General features: G+C 46.0%; 1 protein-coding gene across 1 annotated transcript in view; it reads left to right on the forward strand.

The window, feature by feature from the left end:
* The window catches only part of LOC124775479, a gene marked incomplete at its 3' end in the record, with an annotated part of 225,567 nt that overhangs the window by 198,613 nt on the left and 1,944 nt on the right, over positions 1 to 25,010 (forward strand). The window contains exons 14-16 of the mRNA XM_047250312.1: positions 574 to 4,126; positions 11,155 to 11,270; positions 13,056 to 13,270. Coding sequence (XP_047106268.1) covers positions 574 to 4,126; positions 11,155 to 11,270; positions 13,056 to 13,270 — 3,884 coding nt within the window. The remainder of the gene's footprint in view (positions 1 to 573; positions 4,127 to 11,154; positions 11,271 to 13,055; positions 13,271 to 25,010) is intronic.

The following is a 25,010-nucleotide window of genomic DNA, read 5'->3' on the forward strand; positions in this document are numbered from 1 at the left end:
AATTACTGCAACCAAATTACGATTTCATACTTCTACACCTAGTATATTGTTGCACAGAATCAATGAATGCATTCCATGTTTCGTTGTTACTATAAATAGATGTTAATTTTCCCGGTGGTGAAACAGGAAGAACGATAAACAACTTACTGTCTCGTTGATGTCGAGCTCATTACAAAAAATGGTTCAAATGGCTCTGAGCACTATGGGACTTGACTTCTGAGGTCATCAGTCCCCTAGAACTTAAACCTAACTAACTAACTAAGGACATCACACACATCCATGCCCGAGGCAGGATTCGAACCTCTGACCGTAGCGGTCGCACTGTTCCAGACTGTAGCGCCTAGAACCGCTAGGCCACTACGGCCGGCAGCTCATTACAGATGTAGAACTATATTGCCTCATTTATGAAAGGAGAAGTATCCCTGGATTCACCTCAAATAATTTTACGAAATAATATTTGATCGTGACAGAAACACAGCTAAGTAAATAATGTTTCTAACACATTAATAGATTTTTTTTTAACTGAAACATGTGACGAGTAAGTTGGGACTTAAATATTTTGAATGCTTGCAGGTGGCTCATTGCTGGTGGGTGCAGGACCGACAATCGTATACGAGCAAGCTGACGTGGCAGCTGGGCGCCACATCGCGCCCTATGCCTCGCTGCCCGACTATCTGGTTTCTGGAGGTCGTGCCGTGGGTACTGGCGATGGAGTAGTCCTGGGAGCCACTGTAGGACTGGCTGGAGTTGCCTACGATGCTGCTGCCCATGGGGCAGCCGTCCACGGTGCTGTCGCAGCCAACAGGGCTGCAGCTCAAGCAGCTGCAGCAAGCCGTGCAGCCGCAGGAGCTGCAGCTCTCAATCAGGCTGCCGCCCAAGCAGCAGCAATCAACCAGGCTGCAGCAATCAATGAGGCAGCAGCACAGGCAGCAGCATACAACCAAGCAGCAGCAGGTGCTGCAGCAGCCAATGAAGCAGCAGCGCAGGCAGCAGCCATCAACCAGGCAGCTGCACACTCAGTAGCAATCAATGAGGCAGCTGCACGGGCAGCAGCAGTCAACCAGGCAGCCACACAAGCAGCAGCAATCAACCAGGCAGCAGCAGTCAACCAGGCAGCAGCACAGGCAGCAGCAATCAACGATGCAGCTGCCCGAGCAGCAGCAGCCAACCAGGCAGCAGCACAGTCAGCAGCAATTAACCAGGCAGCAGCACAGGCAGCAGCAGTCAACCAGGCAGCAGCACAGGCAGCAGCAGTCAATCAGGCAGCAGCACAGGCAGCAGCAGTCAACCAGGCAGCAGCACAGGCAGCAGCAATCAACGATGCAGCTGCACGAGCAGCAGCAGCCAATCAGGCTGCTGCACAGTCAGCAGCAATTAACCAGGCAGCAGTACAGGCAGCAGCAATCAACCAGGCAGCTGCACAAGCAGCAGCCGTCAACCAGGCAGCAGCACAGAGAGCTGCAATTAACCAGGCAGCAGCACATGCAGCAGCAGTCAACCAGGCAGCAGCACAGGCAGCAGCAATCAATGATGCAGCTGCCCGAGCAGCAGCAGCTAACCAGGCAGCAGCAATCAATGAAGCAGCTGCCCAAGCAGCAGCAGCCAACCAGGCAGCTCTCCAACAGTCTGCAGCTATTGAAGCCTCAAGACGAGTTGCCGCAAATGCTGCAGCAGCCCAGCAAGCAGCCATCAATGCAGCAGCTGCTGAAGAGGCAGCTAATAGAGCAGCAGCTTACAATGCAGCAGCTGTAAATCAGGTCGTACTCAACCAGGCCACAGTTTATACCCAAGCTGCAGGTCTTCACAGCTCTGCTGCCCGTATTGCAGCCCAGAACCAGGCTGCTGCCAATGAAGCAGCTGCCAATGAGGGAGCTCTGAGGGCATCAGCTTACAACCGAGCTGCTGCTGGTGCAGCAGCTGCAAATCAGGCAGCACTCAATCAAGCTGCAGTACAGGCTGCTGCAGCCAGAGAAGCTGCTGCACAAGCTGCAGCAGTTAACCAAGCAGCTCTGCAACAGTCTGCAGCGATAGCAGCATCGAGACAGGCCGCTTCCAATGCTGCTGCACGTCAGCAGGCAATATTTGAAGCTTACGCACTGCGTCAAGCAGAAGCTAACAGAGCTGCTTACGATGCTGCTGCGGCCAGTAGACTGTCGACTGGAGTGCCAGTGGTAGGTGCCGTTGTAGATAATGTTGCTGCCATTGGAGCAGGGTACAATGCAGTAGGCTACGCACCAGCCGTCAAGGGTTCTGCTGTTGTGCTAGACACACAGGCTAGACGAACTGGGCCTGCTGTTATTGGAGTTACCACCATAGATGCAACAGCTGCACAGCAGGCAGCAGCCAATGCAGCAGCAGCCCAGGAAGCAGCAGCAGTTGCTGCTGCTCAACAGTTGGCAGCACAGCAGGCAGTCGAACAGCAAGCAGCAGCACAACGAGCTGCAGCCGCAGCTCAGCAAGCGGCAGCACAGGCAGCAGCTCGACAGGCAGCTGCACAGCGTGCTGCAGCTGCTGCCGCTCGCCAAGCGGCAGCACAGAGAGCAGCTGAGGAACAGGCGGCACAGCAGGCTGCTGCAGAGGCAGCTGCTCAGCAGGCAGCTGCTCAGCAGGCAGCTGCCCAAAGAGCAGCAGCCGCCGCAGCACGTCAGGCGGCCGCACAGCGCGCAGCGGCAGCCGCCGCTCGCCAGGCGGCTGCCGAACAGGCTGCTGCACAGCAGCTAGCAGCTCAGCAAGCCGCAGCAGCTGCAGCCGCACAACAGGCTGCCGCACAACGGGTAGCTGCTCAGCAGGCAGAGGCTGCAGCTGCTCGCCAGGCGTACGCCGAACAGGCCGCCGCACAACAGGCTGCGGCAGAACAGGAGGCCGCTATCCGGCAGGTGGCAGAACAACAGGCTGCACTACAGAGAACAGCAGCAGCTGCAGCATCTCGCCAGGCAGAAAGACAACGAGCTTACTATGCCTCAGCAGGAGACGGTCTCGTCGGTGGCAGTGCCTACGTTTCGCAGGTGCCAGTGGTTCCTACAGCCGCGTACACTCTCCCCGTAACGACGGTCTTCGGTCGCCGCATTACTCCGGCTTACACTGCGTCCACAGTGGCGCCTGCGGTGGCGATCGCTCCCGCAGCCGTAGGCGTGCGCGTTTCCACTCCCGCAACTCCTCTCCGTGCTTCGTACCTGCCACCGTCGACTGTCGCTCCATTATCACCGGTCAGCCAGGCCGTTCCGGTCGCTGCCGTACAGACCGTCACAGCTGCACCTGTCTATCGACAACGGTTGCGACCGTTGCCCGCAGTAACGCCAGCACCTACCTTCGCGCAAGTGACAGGGTTAGTCACGACACCGGCACCGACCGCTTTCGAATTCGGAGCTGTCGTGACCCCGGCACCGTCCGTCCGCTTGACACCGGTACAGAGACTGCGCCCGGTGAGCACAGTTCGCCCGGCTGTCGAACGAGTGGCAGCCGTGCGCTACTCCACTGTGGCAGCCCAAGCGGTGCCGACCGGCCGTCTCGCTCAGACCTACTCCACCGTGTCACCGGCCGTGGCCGTCGGTGGGCTCGCACAGCCGTACTCCACTGTGGTTCCGGCCGTACAGACGTATTCCACCCCCGCGCCGGTGGCTATCGAAAACGGATTTGTACAAACCTACTCCACGGCAGAGCCGGCCGTGGTCGCCGTTACACCTCCGGCGAGAACGCGCCTGCGAACGAGACCCCAGCAGGTGGTGCAGACCTACACGACTCCGGTGCCCACATTCGGAAGGGTGACGACGTACGTGGCACCGTCCGCGGGCGTCGACCTCCAGCTGCGACCCAGACAGAGACTGCGCACCTTCTCCACCGTGACCCCGGTCCCCACAGTGGCCGTGACTGGCGAGTCTCTGGCGCCGTTCTCCACGGTGGCACCAGTGCCGGTGGACGCGACGCCGGCGCTGCGTCTGCGCTCCAGGACCAAGCTGGTACAGCAGGCCTACTCCACCCCCGCGCCGACGTTCGGCGACGTGCTGGCCACCGTGACGACGGCGCCAGTGGTCGGCGTGAGGCTGGCAGCTGCGCGTGGGCAGGGCTCGCGGCAGTACGCCGCCTCCCAGGCGGCCGGCGCCAGCTATGCTTCCGCCGCAGGAGCCAGGTGAGCGTCCACCAGTCACGGAGCTTTCTTTTCCGTTTATCAATGGTTTGCCGTCTCCTGAAGAAAATTCAGCTCTCTCTAAAACAAAGTAACGTAAGGTCAGAGCTGAAATTAATATCAGCCCTAGTTTTTTAATTTTTATTTGGTTACACATATATACATTATTACACAGGAATACATCTGGATTTAAGAAAATACAGAGTGCGGAATAGCTGATAAAACTTAAATATACAGTGTGGAAACATGAAAAATCGGCTGTATGAAAATCATTTGCTCTCAAAACAGCTGCCACTCGTCTCGGGATGAATAAATGCTGGTCCTATAGGTTTCGAGTGGAATTTTGTACCTTTGTTCCTTCAGATAACGATCATGGAGGTGGATAACGATCATGCACCCTTCTCTCCAAAGTAGACCAGAAATGGTAAATAATATTGGGATTTGGTTACTGTGTTGGCCAGAGGAGATGCGGCAATTCATCCTCGTGCTCGTAAAACCAGTACTGGACGATGCGAGCTTTGTGGACAGGGGCCCTGCCGTCTTGAAACACATAATCACCATTGAGGGTCAAACACTTTACCATGGAATGGACCTGATCAGCCAAAATGGTCATATAATCCTTCCGCACTAATGCGACTAAGCAGAGTCATCATGTGGCCCTTGGAATATTACGATATGGCTGTCCAAATCGTCACCAAACCTCCGCCAAGTGTCACTCTCGGGAGGTAAACTCGGCCAGAAGATGGAAACAGTGTGAAACACGACTCATCCGACCAAATGACTTCTTCCGTTGCTCCACAGTCCAGCATTTACGGCTTCGGCACCACGTTCTCCTGTTACGGGCATTTTCATTGGAATTCAGCTCGCCCTGCAATTCCCAGCTTATGGGGCTCCCTTCGTGTTGTTTTGTTGCTGACAGAGTTCGTTAGTCCGACGTTAAGTTCTGCAGTGACTTTTGCAGCTGTCGTCCTTTTACTTTACGTCACAGTCCTCTTCAAGTCCATCCGGCATGATCACTCAACACACACTTTCCTGCTCGTTGTGATTTGCGGATGAAGTTGATCCTCTTACCCCGTATGTGTTATAAATCATCGGTAGGGTGTCTCATGAATCACCGAACACTTCGACTACGTTGATAACGGAAGCACCCATCATATGAGCGCCAACAATTTGCCCACGTTCGAATTCTCTTAGCTCCAACATAGTGCAGTCACAACCACACAGAACGCTGTTCTGAACACGGCTCACGTTTGCAACCTCTCGACGACTTTACATAGGAGCCGTTCGTGGTCAAATACAACAGCACTGTCTGCAGGCTGGGCTAGCATATGCGTTTCTGTTCAAGCACGCATTTCTCGTATTATTTCCACATTTTTGTCCAAACACTGTAGCACATTTTGATAACTGGCAGCAAATACAAACGTTTTTGAGATTGCCGACGGGAAAAATATAAACAGCATGACAAATAAGTTAATATTGAATGTTGAAGGTTCAGTGAGTGGATGTAGTAGCTTATCAGGAAGTTCTGACTCGAGACAATGAGATAAGAGGTTTATGGCACATGAGTTAGGTAATCACGACATACCATGAAGCATTAACAAGTAGTTAATTTGATAATGGAGGGAAATGTGGGGGATAACAACAGTAGAAGGAGACCAAGGCTTGAAACAGGAGGCAGGTCCAAATGGATCTGTGGTGCAGCAGGGGTGCATCGAACCAGTCTTCCGACCGATGACTACAACAATACTCATACCTTCTGAAATGAAATCGCTACATAACCATCTCGTTATACAATGTTTTGCGCTAGTTTAATACGTAGGCTTGTCACCCTTGTCTGACTGATTATCCTTAGGACTGCAAAGAAGTTCTCAGTAGGACTGGCCACTCAATGAAGTAAACGTTGCATCCTTTGTGAGAAAATCCACGGCATCGATACATTGGAAGCGTTGGTGCACTGGCAGACATAAAAAGGATGTAATCTCTTAAAAAGTTCATCATGAGTCTGCAGGTTGCTATATTTTCTGATGAGAGGAGAATAGTGATGCTAGTGGCAAACTGATAACTTAGTCTCTTGCACAGTGTGACTCCTGATCGTTATGTTGGTCGCACGAAAAGAACGTGTCATTTAAATCTCCTTCTGATGTTGAGTCGCACAAACAAGTTGTGGAGTCTCTTTTGGGTGACTAAATAACGGGACATGTCTGCCGGAATGGAAGTGTCTGTCCCCACCTCCAACCAGTAAACCACAGGCTGTAGGCTACAGTACTGGCCGTATCTCTACCGCCCAGCTTCCTTCCATTCGTTTTCCCACGTGCGATAAGCACTCGCCTTAAGTCGAGGGATGTGACCTGACGCATCGGAATTAAGGTCGTGAAAGTGGCTGTTGTGTGTTGTTCTCTTTGCGAGGAGGTGCGCGTTCTCCATTCGCTGGTCGCGTTGGTACACTGGTATCCATTTAAATTCCACTGGAGTTCCATCTCCCTGTACCTTAGCGACCTTCTGCATTACAATCATAACACAAAAATTGCAACCACTCCAGACTGGTGGAGCGATGAGAGGCGATGGTACGCTTAATGAAAATGATTTGATCAAGATGTGTTCCAGTTCTGTTGGCCTGCCAAACTGGACATCTGGAATGATAACCACTACTGTGACGTCAATACTGACATATTCTGAGGGATGAAGTGTGCACGTTCTTCTCGAAGATGAGGACAAAGGTGACACTACCAACAACATTGTGTTCCTAGTGTTGTCGCAACTGCGTGCTCCAGGAAGTTTCTTCCTTTATAATGTAGTGTCTCATTTTGCCCATCCTCTGACTCCCAAATGCAGTAGGACACTGTACTGTGCAGATCGCAATTTCCTTTCTCCTTTAAGGACGCGTAGTGTGCGCAGGGCACATCACAACTGGAATAGGATTTCTGTCCCTTGGTGTCACCTACCGATCTTTTCCCATATCTTTGTAAACATTTTGTGGCCAGTTCAGTACTATCCTTCTCGACATAATGCCACGTCACAATGCAAAACAAAGTAAAATTTTTGCAGCTTACTTTTCACTGAGGAATCAGTTCTCAAAATGTTTCCAGTAATACTTGATACAGAGCGACACATCTTCAGGGACCAGTAACGTCGACGCCCTAAGAAGAAGTCCATCTAAGCGTCTGCTCTCTCTTTTTTTGTATACATTTTGCAGTATGTGCACCCAAAACAATTTTATCCCAGTTGACACAGCGTGCAGTAACCTGTTACCGCGTATTTTGCTAGCAAAATCGCACATTATTCGCGAAACTACAAATCCTTCCTTTCCTGCGTTAGCCTGGTGATATTACAGGCCTCGTTCCTGATGAATCGATGCCCATTGTTCGATCGCCCACTTTATTGGTGTAGAAGAGATATTTCCGTACATATCAACCAAGATTATTCCTTTACACAAACACAGAGCCACACACTTTAAGCGTAAACGTATATAGCTGAGACAGCACTTCCCTGTCTGCCGTACAAATGCATGAATTACACTACTGACCATTAAAATTACTACACCAAGAAGCAATGCAGATGATAAACGGGTATTCATTAGACAAATATATTATACTAGAACTCATATATGATTACATTTTCACGCAATTTGGGTGCATAGATCCTGAGAAATCAGTACCTAGAACAACCACCTCTGGCAGTAATAACGGCCTTGATACGCCTGGGCATTGAGTCAAATAGAGCTTGGATGACGTGTACAGATACAGCTGCCCATGCAGCTTCAACACAATACCACAGTTGATTAAGAGTAGTGGCTGGTGTATTGTGACGAGCCAGTTGCTCGGCCACCATTGACCAGACGTTTTCAATTGGTGAGAGATCTGGAGAATGTGCTGGCCAGGGCAGCAGTCGAACATATTCTGTATCCAGAAAGGCCCGTACAGGACCTGCAACATGCGGTCGTGCGTTATCCTGCTGAAATGTAGGAGTTTCGCAGGGATCGAATGAAGGGTAGAGCCACGGGTCGTAACACATCTGAAATGTAACGTCCACTGTTCAAAGTGCCGTCAGTGCGAACAAGAGGTGACCGATACGTGTAACCAATGGCACCCCATACCATCACGCCGGGTGATATGCCAGTATGGCGATGACGAATACACGCTTCCAATGTGCGTTCACCGCGATGTCGCCAAACACGGATGCGACCATAATGATGCTGTAAACAGAACCTGGATTCATCTGAAAAAATGAAGTTTTGCCATTTGTGCCCCCAGGTTCGTCGTTGAGTACACCATCGTACGCGCTCCTGTCTGTGATGCAGCGTCAAGGATATCCTCAGCCATGGTCTCCGAGCTGATAGTCGATGCTGCTGCAAACGTCGTCGAACTGTTCGTGCAGATGGATGTTGTCTTGCAAACGTCCCCATCTGTTGACTCAGGGATCGAGACGTGGCTGCACGATCCGTTACAGCCATGCGGATAAGATGCCTGTCATCTCGACTGCTAATGACAGAACGCCGTTGGGATCCAGCACGGCGTTCCGTATTACCCTCCTGAACCCACCGATTCCATATTCTGCTAACAGTCATTGGATCTCGACGAACGCGAGCAGTAATGTCGCGATACGATAAACCGCAATCGCGATAGGCTTCAATCCGACCTTTATCGAAGTCGGAAACGTGATGGTACGCATTTCACCTCCTTACTCGAGGCATCACAACAACGTTTCACCAGGCAACGCCGGTCAACTGCTGTTTGTGTATGAGAAAGCGGTTGGAAACTTTCCTCGTGTCAGCACGTTGTAGGTGTCGCCACCGGCGTCAACCTTGTGTGAATGCTCTGAAAAGCTAATCATTTGCATATCACAGCATCATCTTGCTGTCGGTTAAATTTCGCGTCTGTAGCACCTCATTTTCGTGGTGTAGCAATTTTAATGGCCAGTAGTGTATAATTTGCTCACACAAATCCTTAGCTGTCACTTCACCTGTCCCATACTGGTACCAGGCTCAAAGTGACGGAAACTTTTGTGAAATTTCGTTTTGTCGACTTTCGGTTGGGAATGAGACACTAAAAACAAACAGTCGGTCAAGATCAAGATGAACACTGGTTTGGCATAGAGTATGAACGCTTTAGTGGCTGAACAAACTAGAGAGTTTCGTGAGCCTTTATGAGAATATATTTTTAAAGTAACCTTCTTGCGAATTATCCTCGAAAGAGACTTCAGAAAAACAACATACAAGTGTTTCGTTAATTACGAAGAAGTAACTCTGTATAAGAACAAAGTATTCTCAAGGCGCAAGAATGCTATTGATTTCTGTCGAATCTTAGATAAGGTGATATTTGAGCCTGCACACGCAGTGAAAGGAAACAAAGGAACAAAATTCAGCTGGGATACCTTAACACAGTAACAACTTCGGCAGAAGCGCAGTCTCACATCGAATATTGGAATATGCTGAAGTCCTCTCCATCAGTTAATTTTACTGTAAATGGTCAACTAATTACAGTGGCCATAGAGAACTAGGCCAGAGCTGCTTATTGATAGTGAAGAGAAAAGAAGGTTTCTGGTTCTGCTAGCAGATAGTGATGTAAAAGGAAACTTAAGCGATCGAGCTAGGTGGCGCAGTGGTTAGCACATTCGACTCCAGTTCGGGAGGAGACGGTTCAAACCCGCGTCCGGCCATCCGGATTTAGGTTTACCGTGCTTTCCCTAAATCCCTCCCCACAAATGCCGGGATGGTCCCTTTGAAAGGGCATGGCTGATTTCCTTCCGTATCCTTGACACAATTCGAGCTTATGCTCCGTGCCTAAGACCTCGATGTCGATGGGACGTTAAACTCTGTCTTCCTTCCTTTTTCCTTTAAAATTGCAGCGTTTCGACCCGTATTGCAGATGGTTGTCATGAGGAAGATGATCTGTACATCTTCATCCTAATGAAAGCTACCTGTAATAATAGCCGAAACCATGAAGTATTTCTCTTTACACCATGACGTCGTCGCAATATAATCAATAGCCAATTCTATACCAAAATGATGAAGCCTCTTAAACTCGCAAGTCAAAATACATTTCCGGAAGTTGTCTCCAGATACTGCGACATCAGGCTGTGCTCTAGTGGGTGACACCAGCGACTTAACTCATATGTCTGGCGGGCTTACCATAGGTCTTCTTCTGTTTCTTGGACTCCAGTATAGTATTAGATTTGTCCATCCTTCATTCTTGCTTTCTAGCCTTGTGGGCATGTTATTGCCAGATCGTAAATGACTTTGACTCTTTCAGTCTTTTTTGTAATTCCCAGCACGGTGATTTATACATCTCTGTAGAGGTTTTGGTCTGTCTTTAGGCGAATTTAATCAATATCTTAGGCTCCGAGACATAGGGAGGCACTGGTATAACGCGAACGAAGCCTTTCGCGACGGCACTGTTGTATAAATCATTCTACGACTTCTTGCAGCGTCATTTCAGGGTAAAATTTCAAGCTTTCGACGATTTCCGCCATTAGAAGCCGTCTTTGGGCTATACGGGGCCACCGCAGCAGCAGTTTTAACAGTCAATTCCTGCTATCGAAGACGATGAAGGAAATCGTCGGAAGCTCGAGATTTTATCCTGAATAGGCACGACAAGAAGTCAGAGAATGTTTTCTACAACTAGTAGAACGCGTTGCTGATCTGAAAAATCACTGTTTTCTAAAAACTCGTCATTCTAGTTTGACGCTTTGTAAGATTTCATACATGAGGACAGATGAGAACAGTTCAGACTCAATGGAATCGCCTTGTTTGACCCTTCCTTCAAAGGGAAAATCTAAAGTTCGTTATCTGTCTGTGTGGGGCTACTGTGGTGCAGCTCTCGAATATGTCTACACTGTGCTACTTGCCTGATGCCTAAGATGAATGCCTTTTCAAAAAAAGTATAAAAATTTACTCATAATGGCTTTGTTCGTGCAGCTGATGACGTAATTGATGCCTTTTATTGCAAAAAAAAAATCTTCAACCTGATTTCGGTCGAGGAAGCCTAGTCACATAGGCATAAACGTTTAAATTTTCGTATATGGTTACCTTTCAGGTCTGGAGCGGCACGCGACGAGGTGGCGAGCGCCCTGCTGGACTCGTATCGGCCGGGACTGCTGTCCGGAAGCGACGACTTCGTGGCCCAGACCATCGCCAAACTGTCGCGTACAGGTAAGAGCAGCGCCTGCACAAAGTCAACGAGGAGACTACGATGTGGTGTGGTAACGGGAGGGTGTGGAGGGAGTGGTTCGACAATAATCTTGTAGCACTGATGGAAAACATTTTATTTGTATACATAATGATAAGACTGCTTTAGAATTGTATACATACTTCTTTAATTTAGTAGACCAGTATCGAAAACATGCTCATCATCAGCAGTTCTACAGAAGATACATAAAAATAATATGTAAAAATTGCTGTAGACTATATGATATGGGAGTTCGAATGTAATTATAATTAGGGGCGCTTTGTGGCGGACTGTTCAGTACTTACGCATATTTCATTTTTACGCCTTCATAGAATTTCTATTAACTTAATACAGTTTCTAGTACACTCTCATCTGATTATAAATGAAGCAAATGGTGCTTTCAGATATCAGGGATACTTTTTGTTGTCAAAGATGCCTGAGTTGTCAAAGAAGCCAAATTTGTCAAAGATGCCACAGTTGTCAAAGATGTCGCTTCATGTGTATTTTTCATGGAGGTAAAGAAAAGAAGGGAGATGACGCGAGTGGTCGGGCGCTGCCGACATCTTAAATAGCCTAAAACATTAGCGGACTACCGTTTACGATTGTTTCTTGTTCATTATTTCCCGTCTGTGTACGCAATAGCTGTTGTAGGTATATACTTGTCTAACGTAGTGCCAGGAACGCAGTTTCGCATGTTTTTCTGTTCTTGAATTCGTATTTACTCTAGTAATATGACACATATAGCCTTATTAATGTAACTTATTTTTTGCTGATGTATTTCGAACACCACGAAGACAAGAAAGTGTTGTGAAAAATGTGCTCTCGTAATCCATTTAATTTTACTTTCACAGTATTTGTATCGATAGCAAATGAAGCTGGAATTCCGAAAGCAATGCTGACTGATACTACTTCTTGTTCGTTAGATTTTCAGCTTTCAACACGTATGCGGAACATTTTTACCGTTCACGTTTGCAAAAAAAATTTACCTACGTGTTCTTTGCTAGCCAATAAACTTGTGCAGTGAGAAAAGGAGCAAGCCATGCTGTCGTGTCTTGTGCATGTCAGCAAAGTGAACAATTATTCTGGTCTACAAAATTCAACTTTGTCAAATTTTCGAGCACCAGAATAGGTTATCCTTATGTATTTCGACCTGCTGAACATGAATCTGCCGTTGGCTTTTCCACGGCCGTCACAGTTTTTCTGTAAACTATGATAGTCCCTATCTACTTGTATTCGGTTTTTATGTTGCTTAAACAGTACGATTTCGCTAATTTATCAACACAAGGAGCATGAAATGCTAGTGAAATATGTTTTCATACATACCTAAATTATTTTGAACGTTTACTGCGTCTCTTATGCGTGGCACTACTATCCTGCTATAGTGTCAACAGTAGTCAGCCATCGTACTTATTACTCATTGCCCCTGACAGTGTTGCTCCAGTGTAGATATGGTCTGATGAAATCTTTCCCCATACTCATTGGAGACTTGCCCATGGGCACCACCAGCAGGAAAAGAATTCAAGTGTGAGTGAAGAATGTGCAGTTTCTTACAACCAAGATCACGGTAAGACTGTAGTAGTTCGTTGACTAACATACCATTATTGCCTGCTCTCTTGTTTCCAAAGAAATTAGAACACAGTTTTTTGAAAGAATTCCAGTAGTCCAGTTCAAGAGGACTCAAACCTTTGACAAAATCAGGATCGTGAATAAGCTTTCTAGCTTGAGCGCCAACAAACACACACACGAAAGCTCTGCTGTGCCTCCTGCAGGCGGTGTGACGTCGACGACGGCGGCCCCCGCGCCAGTGCTGACAACGACGCTGAGGCCGGCGGCTGCTGCGGCGGCGTCCGTGGAGGATGGCGGCGTGAGGCGCGCGGGCAGCCTGCCTCCCGACACGCCGGTCGTCGTGGTGAGCCGCGTCAGCGACGCCAACCCGCTGCTCGTCGCCAAGCTGGGCGCGCAGTGCGTCTGCAGGGAACCACAGGTGAGTGCCGCCGGCGCGCTGCGCTCCGCTCTTCTGCTGTTGATGTGTTTCCACGTCCGTGGCGCGGTATGGAGTAGACGCCACTGGATTAGATTAGATTAATACTTGTTCCGTAGATCATGAATACGACACTTCGTAATGATGTGGAACGTGTCAGGTTAATAAAAGACATTAAGATATTACATTACACAAAATATTACATGACCACTTAATAGTTTTTTGTGGGGTTGGGGAAATTACCCACTTATTATATCCAAAAATTCATCTAATGAGTAGAAGGAGTTGCCATTACGGCAAGAAAAAGGAATAAAAGTGAGATGGTGTTAATACTTTCATCCTTCTTTACCTCCTCTGCATTACTGCAGATGACGTGTCACTGAGCACATTTGTACTGTGCATGCAGTACACGTGAGGTGCCTAGTTGTTCCCACTGCCCTGTGTGGAATACGTAAGTTCTTGTACACTTCACTAACCTGCTGTCTTCATGATGGTGATGTCCCCAGCGCAGATAACAGCACACAGGTCGTGGATTCTTTTTCTTAAGGCTGAAATTAACTTCGCAAGGAACTGCTGCTACGAATAAACTATAACTCATTTGGGATGCCACTCGCGTTTTTATTGACATAGACGCGAGAAACTATTCTTGATCACAAAGTATTGAACATATCTTTCCACAGTCATTATATCTGGTTAAAATAACTTGAAATACATCCTGCCACAGACAATATGTCTGTTTACTGGAACCGTCAGAACTGGAGAATAATATTACATGAATCAAATACTACTATTACAGACAACATGTCTGTACCTAGCGACGGTCGGAACTGTAGTAAATAAAATTGCATGAAACAAATACTGCTATAACAGACAACATGTCTGTCTGCTGGAACGGTCAGAACTGGAGAGCCGGACTGCCCGAGACACTTCGCGCACCAAGCCAGCAAGGCGTTACCCGAACGCCACCGAAGTGCATCGGCAGTAATATCGTCAGTCTTTTGTTTTAGTAATACTTTGATTTTAATAATTTTGAAATGACTGATTGATAGCTGGCTGTTGAGAGATGTTTATTTAAAAAATGAAGTAATTTGGATGTCAGGTATAATTAATAATAGCAACTAAAGTTTAACGTTCTGGCGTCCTACCGCCGAACACAGCAGCCAATCACAGAGCAGCAGCATCATGCAGGCGGTCTTTCTCACGGGAGTGGTACCGAATCTAATATCTGTCACCGGTATCTCATCCCACATTGCGTCATCTCTATGCGTCTTGCATCTCCACTGCCCTGGGAATAGCTTCCTGGAGCCTAATATGATGGCTGAATAAACCAGAAATATTACACCATTCAGAAATTCTTTTAATTTTCTTTTAAATGCTATATGGCTATCTTCAGACTTTTGATGCTATTAGGTAAGTGACCAAAGACTTCTGTGGCAGCATAATTTACCCCCTTCTGAGCCAAAGTTAGATTTCACCTTGAGTAGTGAAGATCATCCTTTCTCCTAGTGTTGTAGCCATGTACACTGCTATTACTTTTGAATTCGTTCGGGTTGTTAATAACAAATTTCGTAAGTGAATACATATATTATGACGCTACAGTGAAGACCTCTAGCTCTTGAAATAAGTGTCTGCAGGATGATCTTGGATGAGCTCCAGCAATTATTCTGATTACACGCTTTTGTGTAATGAACACTCTTTTACTCAATGGTGCGTTACCCCATAATATGATGCCATACGAAAGTAGAGAATAAAAATAGGCGTAGTAAGCTAATTTACTGAGACGTATATCGACAAAATTTGCAATGACCCTTACAGGATAAGTAACTGAACTCAAACGTTTCAGCAGATCTTCAGTATGTTTTTTCCAGTTCAACCCCTCATCAATGCATACACCTAGAAATTTTGAATATCCTACCTTAGCTACCGACTTCTGATCGAAGTCTATATTTATTAATGTTGTCATTCCATTTACTGTGTGGAACTGTATGTACTGTGTTTTGTCTAAGTTTAATGAGAGCCCATTTGCAGAGAACCACTTAATGATTTTCTGAAAAACATCTTTTACAATTTCACCAGTTAATTCTTGTCTGTTGGGTGTGATAGCTATACTTGTATCACCGGCAGAAAGTACCAGCTTTGCATCTTCGTGAATATAGAATGGCAAGTCATTAATATATATTAAGAACAGCAGAGGACCCAAGACCGAACCTTGCGGCACCCTATTCTTGATTGTTCACTAGTTAGAGAAATCAACAGTTTTTTGCATATTATGTGAACTACTTATTTCAACTTTCTGCACTCTTCCAGTTAGGTATGATTTAAACCATTTGAGCGCTGTCCCATTCATACCACAGTACTTGAGCTTATCTAGAAGTGCCACTGTGTGTGTGAGCGCGCCCGATGAAGAATGTGTATCGGTATCATATTTTTGTATCTAGCCGCTGTTAAAGCATCTACGAGGAGCTTTTAATAAGCAATGCAACACATTTCTTTTCCTCAGCCAATTTCGGTTGAAAAATGCGGAATTTGTTGTTGGATTTCGTGGAATATTCCCGCTTCAGCCCCCTTTAGTTCCAGGAAGTCCCGACAGGTGGCGGCGCTATACGTATTCTTCAAAATGGCATCTGTAACAGAGGTGCGGAGAGAGCAGTCACTGAGTTTCCTTTGGAGGGAAACCGGGGCATCGTAGATATTCGAAAGTGCTTGCAGAATGTCTACGGAGACCTGGCAGTGAACAAACGCACAGTGACTCATGCCAGCGAGATCGGGCAAATCTGTCAGATTTCCCGCGTGCCAGCCGGCCGCACACAGCTGAGACTCCACCAGTGTTGGAACGTGCGGACACTCTCCTTCGAAGTGATCGATGGATCACAATCTGACACCTCGCAGCTCAAGTAGGCGTCTCTGTTGTTAATGCTGACGCACACATCCACCAATTTGGATAGTCAAGGGTGTCTACTTGCCGGGTTCCTCGCCACTTAACAGAGTACCACATAAATGGTAATGAACGGCGATCTGTGCAGAACTGCTTGCGCCTTAACATCGTCACAGGCGATGAAACATGGGTTCGTCTCAACCAGAAACAAATCAGAAATTCTTAACAACTCTGAGATGTATTGTGCTACCCTCAGGAAACTGAAGAAAAGACTTCAATGTGTTCCTTGCCACAAAATTGCAAATGAACTTCTCCACGAAAACGATAGGCCACGCACAAATCTGCGCACCCGAGACGAGCTCACAAAACTTCAATGGATTGTTCTTCCTCATACATCCTGCAGCCCGGATTTCGCACCTTCCGACTTCAATGTGTTTGGTCCGATGAAGGATGCATTCCGCTGGAGAGGGAGGTTATTGATGCAGCAAGACGTTGACTCCCTTGTTAACCAGTAGAGTGGCAACATGCGGGCACACAGGCCCTCTCAATAAGATAGCGTAAGACCGGGGCATTGAATGGAGATAAAGTTGAAAAGCACGATTTTGTAGCCAAAGGAGTGGGGAATTATGTGGTCTATTTAAATCTTTAATAAAAGCAACCTGCTTTCAGAGAAAAAGCTGACTTATTGAACATCCCTCGTATAATCAACAGGTGTAGACGTTACTGCGTTGCACACACTATCTTTAATCGCAAAAAGCCATGTTACAATCTTTTAGGTATTAGGCGCTTAGGGTGTAATCATTAAGTTTTAATAATCACCTCGAAAAATCAAGTTGCGACAACTAAGATCGGAGATGGAGTTAGACCTTCTCTGTGTATTCACTCTTCCATGGGACACTCGTTTTCCTAAAATATATCGTTTGGCGGGGACCTGGGTTGTAGAAACCCGTATTCTGGCCGTTCGGGAAACGTTCCGCTTCTAAAATCACCTCGTCATTATTTTGGCCATTCGTACCGCGCAACAGCTTCGTCATCCGAGGTTAGAAGAAGAAGAGAATGGGTGCCATGTCAGAAGAATGTGATGTGAGACTGTGTGACTGTTTCCTGTGCAGAATTATTTGGACAGTTGCCATGGAACAAAAACACCAGCAGAGACTACATCCCTCGACACTAAATGTTGATAGCTTCCTATAACCTCGTCAGGAGTTTTCTGTAGAACGCTCCAGTGGCGGTTGTCGCTTTACGAGCATGGCCTCTTAGCACGACCTCGTGGCAGTCCGAAAATACACTTAACCTCACCTTATCCGATGATGGTTGGGTTTTAGACTTTTTGAGATGTTGTGAATTATGATGATGTCACTACTCGCTTTGCTCCTATGTCTCAGTGTCATACTGATACACCTAGCGTTCCTTCATGGGGACTAGGCGGCCAAAACAATCTGCATTGGTCTTACATAGCTGCAACATTTCTGCTGCTCCTTCAGTTTCGCGGCCTTTTTTTTTTTTTTTTTAGTGTAAGCAGTCGTGAGACCCTGCTGCCTGCAAACTTCATCACGTTCAAACTGTCGTGCAAGATGTTGAAAACTGATCATTAACTGATTTTTACTTTGTTTACTATCACTTCGATTGTGATAGGCTGGACTTCGAGCACCAGCACCTCCACGTTTGCGATTCCCATTTCTCCACAGAGAGATAGTCTGACACTTCGTTCTTCATCATTCACAATTGTCTGACTACTCTGGAAACGACTGCGACACCTAGCCACTGTGTCATATGATGGTTTACTGTTGTTACACATTTCCACCAAATCATTGTGGATTGTTGGAGCGTTCTTCCCCTTCAAATGCAGAAAATTATGTACCTCACTATACTGCATGGTATCAACGGGCTGTGCCACTTCCTTGTGGCTCCTTAGCGGCGCGCCACGGAACTACGGTGTCAATAAACAAAAAACTAATTATATAACTTTATTTTTTCGAGGCGATAATTAAAACTTTGTCTATCCCTTGTAAACCCATCTCCAGATGTAGAGAAAAGTATGTAAAAAAAACTGAACAAAATACACGTAAAGATGGAGCCACAGGACTATAAGTGCACTGCGCAATGAAGTTAGATACGTATTTTTGGGCCTGAAGGCGGTGATTCGTAAAAAGGCATTAAAACACACTAACATTTCATTCCTTTGTACAGAAATTTTGTGACAGCTGCAAATTGACAGTTTCTGTCCTCGTTTCTTGTTGCTGCATTGTCAAATGCAATAGTGTAAGCTTCGATATTTCGTAACTATAGGATCCATGGACCATTGATCTTTCCGTTGGTGGGAAGGATTGCGTGCCTCAGCGATACAGATAGCCGTACCGTAGATGTAATGACGGTTGAGAGGCCAGACATACGTGTGATTCCTGAAGAGGGGCAGCAGCCTTTTCAGTAGATGCAGGGACAACAGTCTGGATGATTGACTGATCTGGCCTTTTAACATTAACCAAAACGGCCTTGCTTTGCTGGTACTGCGAACGGCTGAAAGCAAGGGGAAACTAGAGCCATAATTTTTCCCGAGGACATGCAGTTTACTGTATGGTTAATTAATGGTGGCGTCCTCTTGGGTAAAATATTCCGGAGGTGAAACATTCCATTCGGATCTCCAGGAGGGGACTACTTAAGAGGACGCCGTTATCAGGAGAAAAAAAACTGCCGGTCTACGGATCGGAGCGTGGAATTTCAGATCCCTTAATCGGACAGGTAGGTTAGAAGATTTAAAAAGGGAAATGGATAGGTTGAAGTTAGATATAGTGGGAATTAGTGAAGTTCGGTGGCAGGAGGAACAAGACTTCTGGTCAGGTGACTACAGGGTTATAAACACAAAATCAAATAGGGGTAATGCAGGAGTAGGTTTAATGATGAATAAAAAAATAGTAGTGCGGATAAGCTACTACAAACAGCATAGTGAACGCATTATTGTAGCCAAATAGACACGAAGCCCACGCCCACCAGTGTTGTACAAGTTTACGTGCCAACTAGCTCCACAGATGATGAAGAGATTGAGGAAATGTATGATGCGATAAAAGAAATTATTCAGATAGTGAAGGGAGACGACAATTTAATAATCATGGGTGACTGTAATTCGATAGTAGGAAAAGGAAGAGAAGGAAAAGTAGTAGGTGAATATGATATGGAATGGGGGGTAAGGAATGAAACAGGAAGCCACCTGGTAGAATTTTGCACAGAGCGTAACTTAATCATAGCTAAAACTTGGTTCAAGAAACATGAAAGAGGGCTGTTCAAATGGTTCAAATGGCTCTGAGCACTATCGGACTTAACATCTGAGGTCATCAGTCCCCTAGAACTTGGAACTACTTAAACCTAACTAACCTAGGAACATCACACACATCGAGGCCCGAGGCAGGATTCGAGCCTGCGACCGTAGCAGTCGCGTAGTTCCGGACTGAAGCGCCTAGAACCGCTCGGCCACCACGACCGGTAAAGAAGGCTGTATACATGGAAGAAGCCTGGATATACTAGAAGGTTTCAGATAGATTACATAATGGTAAGACGGAGATTTAGGAACCAGGTTTTAAATTGTAAGACATTTCCAGGGGCAGATGTGGACTCTGGCCACAATCTATTGGTTATGAACTGTAGATTAAAACTGAAGAGACTGCAAAAAGGTAGGAATTTAGGGAGATGGGACCTAGATAAACTGAAAGCATCAGAGGTTGTAGAGAGTTTCAGAGAGAGAATTAGGGAACGATTGACAATTATAGGAGAAAGAAATACAGTAGCAGAAGAATGGGTAGCTTTAAGAGATGAAATAGTGAAGGCAGCACAGGATTAAGTAGGTAAAAAGACGAGAGCTATTCGAAATCCTTGGGTATCACAAGAGATATTGAGTTTAATTGATGAGAGGAGAAAATATAAAAATTCAGTAAATGAAGCAGGCGAAAAAGAATACAAACGTCTCAAAAAGTGACATCGACAATGACTCTGCCGTCTGGGTTCAGAGGTCATCCTCAGTTCGTACAGGCGGTTGGCGGAATTGGTGAAGGCGGAAAACCTCGCTCGCGGGGTGGAATCAGAGCTAACTATTTGTAGTATCGGTCCCAGAACCGATCGCGGTCCTCTGGTTTGGAGCCGAGCCAGAGGCTCAGACGATTCTGCGGAGATCTGGGGTGCAAATTTCTCGACCTCCGCTATCGGGTGGAGAAATGTAGGGTCCCTCTGAATAGGTCAGGCGTGCACTACACGCCGGAAGCGGCTACAAGGGTAGCGGAGTACGTTGGAGTGCACATGGGGGTTTTCTAGGTTAGTGAATTCCCTCCCTAGGCCCGACAAGACGGCTCCTGAGACGCGGCAAGATAGGAGTAGGCAAAATGCAACAGGGAATAACAATATTAATGTGCTAATAGTAAACTGCATGAGCGTCTATAGAAAGGTCCCAGAACAGTTCTCATTAATAAACGGTCCCAACGCCCAAATAGTACTAGGGACAGAAAGTTGGCTGAAACCAGACGTAAACAGTAATAAAATCCTAAACTCAGATTGGAATGTATACCGCAGAGACAGGCTGGACAGTGAAGGGGGAGGCGTGTTTATAGCGATAAGAAGTGCAATAGTATCGAAGGCAATTGACAGAGATCCGAAATGTGAAATGATTTGGGTGAAGGTCACGGTTGAAGCAGGCTCAGACATGGTAATTGGATGTCTCTATAGGCCCCCTGGCTCAGCAGCTGTTGTGGCTGAGCACCTGAAGGATAATTTGGAAAATATTTCGAGTAGATGTTATAGTTCTGGGTGGAGATTTTAATTTGCCGGATATAGACTGGGAGGCTCAAACGTTCATAACGGGTGGTAGGGACAAAGAATCCAGTGAAATTTTTTTAAGTGCTTTATCTGCAAACTACCTTGAGCAGTTAAACAGAGAACCGACTCGTGGCGATAACATATTGGACCTTCTGCTGACAAAGAGACCTGAACTATTTGAAACAGTTAACGCAGAACAGGGAATCAGCGATCATAAACCGGTTACGGCATCGATGATTTCAGCCGTAAATAGAAATATTAAAAAAAGGTGGGAAGATTTTTCTGTTTAGCAAAAGTGACAAAAAGCAGATTAGAGAGTACCTGACGGCTCAACACAAAAGTATTGTCTCAAGTACAGACAGTGCTGAGGATCAGTGGACAAAGTTCAAAACCATCGTACAATATGCGTTAGATGAGTATGTGCCAAGCAAGATCGTTAGAGATGGAAAAGAGCCACCGTAGTACAACAACCGAGTTAGATAACTGCTGCGGAAGCAAAGGGAACTTCACAGCAAACATAAACATAGCCAAAGCCTTGCAGACAATCAAAAATTACGCGAAGCGAAATGTAGTGTGAGGAGGGCTATGCGAGAGGCGTTCAATGAATTCAAAAGTAAAGTTCTATGTACTGACTTGGCAGGAAATCCTAAGAAATTTTGGTCTTATGTCAAAGCGGTAGGTGGATCAAAACAAAATGTCCAGACACTCTGTGACCAAAATGGTACTGAAACAGAGAATGACAGACTAAAGGCCGAAATACTAAATCTGTTTTTCCAAAGCTGTTTCACAGAGGAAGACAGCACTGTAGTTCCTTCTCTAGATCGTCGTACAGATAACAAAATGGTAGATATCGAAATAGACGACAGAGGGATAGAGAAACAATTAAAATCGCTCAAAAGAGGAAAGGCCGCTGGACCTGATGGGATGCCAGTCCGATTTTACACAGAGTACGCGAAGGAATTTGCCCCCTTCTTGCAGCGGTGTACCGTAGGTCTCTAGAAGAGCGTAGCGTTCCAAAGGATTGGAAAAAGGCACAGGTCATCCCCGTTTTCAAGAAGGGACGTCGAACAGATGTGCAGAGCTATAGACCTATATCTCTAACGTCGATCAGTTGTAGAATTTTGGAATACGTATTATGTTCGAATATAATGACTTTTCTGGAGACTAGAAATCTACTCTGTAGGAATCAGCATGGGTTTCGAAAAAGTCGGTCATGTGAAACACAGCTCCTGCTATTCGTCCACGAGACTCAGAGGGCCATAGACACGGGTTCACAGGTAGATGCCGTGTTTCTTGACTTCTGCAAGGCGTTCGATACAGTTCCTCACAGTCGTTTAATGAACAAAGTAGGACCCTATGGACTATCAGACTATTTGTGTGATTGGATTGAAGAGTTCCTAGATAACAGAACGCAGCATGTCATTCTCAATGGAGAGAAGTCTTCCGAAGTAAGAGTGATTTCAGGTGTGCCGCAGGGGAGTGTCGTAGGACCGTTGCTATTCACAATATACATAAATGACCTTGTGGATGACATCGGAAGTTCACTGAGGCTTTTTGCAGATGATGCTGTGGTGTGTTGTAACAATGGAAAATTGTTCTGAAATGCAGGAGAATCTGCAGCGAATTGACGCATGGTGCAGGGAATGGCAATTGAATCTCAATGTAGACAAGTGTAATGTGCTGCGAGTACATAGAAAGATACATCCCTTATGATTTAGCTACAAAATAGCAGGTCAGCAACTGGAAGCAGTTAATTCCATAAATTATCTGGGAGTACGCATTAGAAGTGATTTAAAATGGAATGATCATATAAAGTTGATCGTCGGTAAATCAGATGCCAGACTGAGATTCATTGGAAGAATCATAAGGAAATGCAATCCGAAAACAAAGGAAGTAGGTTACAGTACGCTTGTTCGCCCACTGCTTGAATACTGCTCAGCAGCGTGGGATCCATACCAGATAGGGTTGATAGAAGAGATAGAGAAGATCCAACGGAGAGCAGCGCGCTTCGTTACAGGATCATTTAGTAATCGCGAAAGCGTTACGGAGATGATAGATAAACTCCAGTGGAAGACTTTGCAGGAGAGAGGCTCAGTAGCTCGGTACGGGCTTTTGTTGAAGTTTCGAGAACATACCTTCACCGAAGAGTCAAGCAGTATATTGCTCCCTCCTACGTATATCTCGCGAAGAGACCATGAGGATAAAATCAGAGAGATTAGAGCCCACACAGAAGCATACCGATAATCCTTCTTTCCACGAACAATACGAGACTGGAATAGAACGGAGAACCGATAGAGGTACTCAGGGTACCCTCCGCCACACACCGTCAGGTGGCTTGCGGAGTATGGATGTAGATGTAGATGTAGAAGTGCAAGATGGCTAAGCAGGGATGGCTAGATGCTCTACTCTCCCGTGTCTAGTCTCTAAACTGTTTCTCTACTGTACGTGGTCATGTCCTAACGCATTTAGCATTTTCTTAAAGGAATAAGGGGGCCGCACGGAACCACGAAAATCTTCCCCATACCGTAACACCGCATCTTCCGCACTTCACTGTTGGCACTAGACATGATGGTAGGTAATTTTCTCCAGGCACTCGCCAAAACCAAACACTTCCATCGAAAATCGTTCTTTCCGGCCTTCCACTGTCCAGTGGTGTTGTTCTTCACACGTCTTCTGGCGTCGTTTGGCAGTGACTCCAGAAATGTGTGGCCTATGAACAGTAGCTCGACGGTTGCACCCCGTTCTTTTCAACTCTCTGTGTACAGTCGTTTAGCTAGCTGGACTGCTGGTAAGACTTGGGATCTCTCGAGTTATTCGTTCTGATTTCATGCGACTTTTTCCACAACCAACCTCCGCAGTTCTCGACGGTCCCTATTCATCAGCACATCAGATCTTCCTGGTCTTGGTTTAGCTGTGGCTGATCCCCCTCCTCCCTCCCCTTCCATTTCACCAACAGTCGACTTGTGCAACTTTAGAAGGGTTGAAATTTTCCTGATGGAATTTTTACTCAGATGACACCCAGTGACCAATCCATGTTCGAAGTCACTGATTTCTGATGGGCGACCCATTCTGCCGTTACTGCTCATCTACAAACAGCACACCATTGCCCGCTTCCTTCTATGCTGGTGAGTCCGCATCTCGTGAACCCAAGTGACCATTTCCACTATATGCAGGGTTGTCCGGATACTCTTGATCAGATACTGTTTTTATTTTCCCAGTTGTGCAAAGACAAGAGGGGTATCAGAATTTCTCCGTCACCCTTGACAGAAAAAAAACATACATCCGCGTATTGGAACTGTATTATATTACGCACGTCCCTTATTATTGGTCACTTATACTGATGTATTTTAGAGATCAGACGTTGTAACGAACTAATTTTTGTAATAAGAACATTAGGATGGTTTATAATTGAAAAAAGTTTTACTTCTCTCGCAATGGTGGTCTCAGTGTCAAGGCTTCTTTCTTCATGTCGTTGTAACGTACAAAAAAAGTCCTGTGTTCTTGATAATGACTTACGCTGCAACATTATAATTATTATTTTCTATCATACTTCATATATTTGAAAAATCACTTTTTTGTAACATTTACATAAACAGTGCTTCAAACACAAGCAGTATAAAACTTGCTTACATTGTACAAAGATCGTAGCCTGTCTGGGACCAACATGTACCAAACTCCAAAAACGGTAATCCTACGCTGACGGTACCTGACGCGCTTGGCGTGAAAAAACTCGAGACCCGTGATATATACATCACGGGCCCGGAACCTTCAAGAACAGGAAGTAGTCGATGTCAGTATCAATATGACTCTTGTAATTGAAACTGTTTATCAGTTTTAGTTTGTATGTGGTTTTCTGAAAATAATTATTTGAGTGAAGATTTGTTGGCCTAACAATACAAAAAAAAGAAGTTTCAGGTTATTTTATAAATTCGATTGCATTATCGATAGTAAAATTAATAAAGTTATAAATCAAGACAGAGATTTTGTTTTAAAGTAACGTTGAAAAAATACATATTATTGCACCTAACGTAGAATTCATTTCAGATCATATACGAGGGCAGTTCAATAAGT

This window comes from Schistocerca piceifrons, chromosome 2 (genome assembly GCF_021461385.2).
Source record: "Schistocerca piceifrons isolate TAMUIC-IGC-003096 chromosome 2, iqSchPice1.1, whole genome shotgun sequence".
Classification (NCBI taxonomy): Eukaryota; Metazoa; Arthropoda; class Insecta; order Orthoptera; family Acrididae; genus Schistocerca; species Schistocerca piceifrons.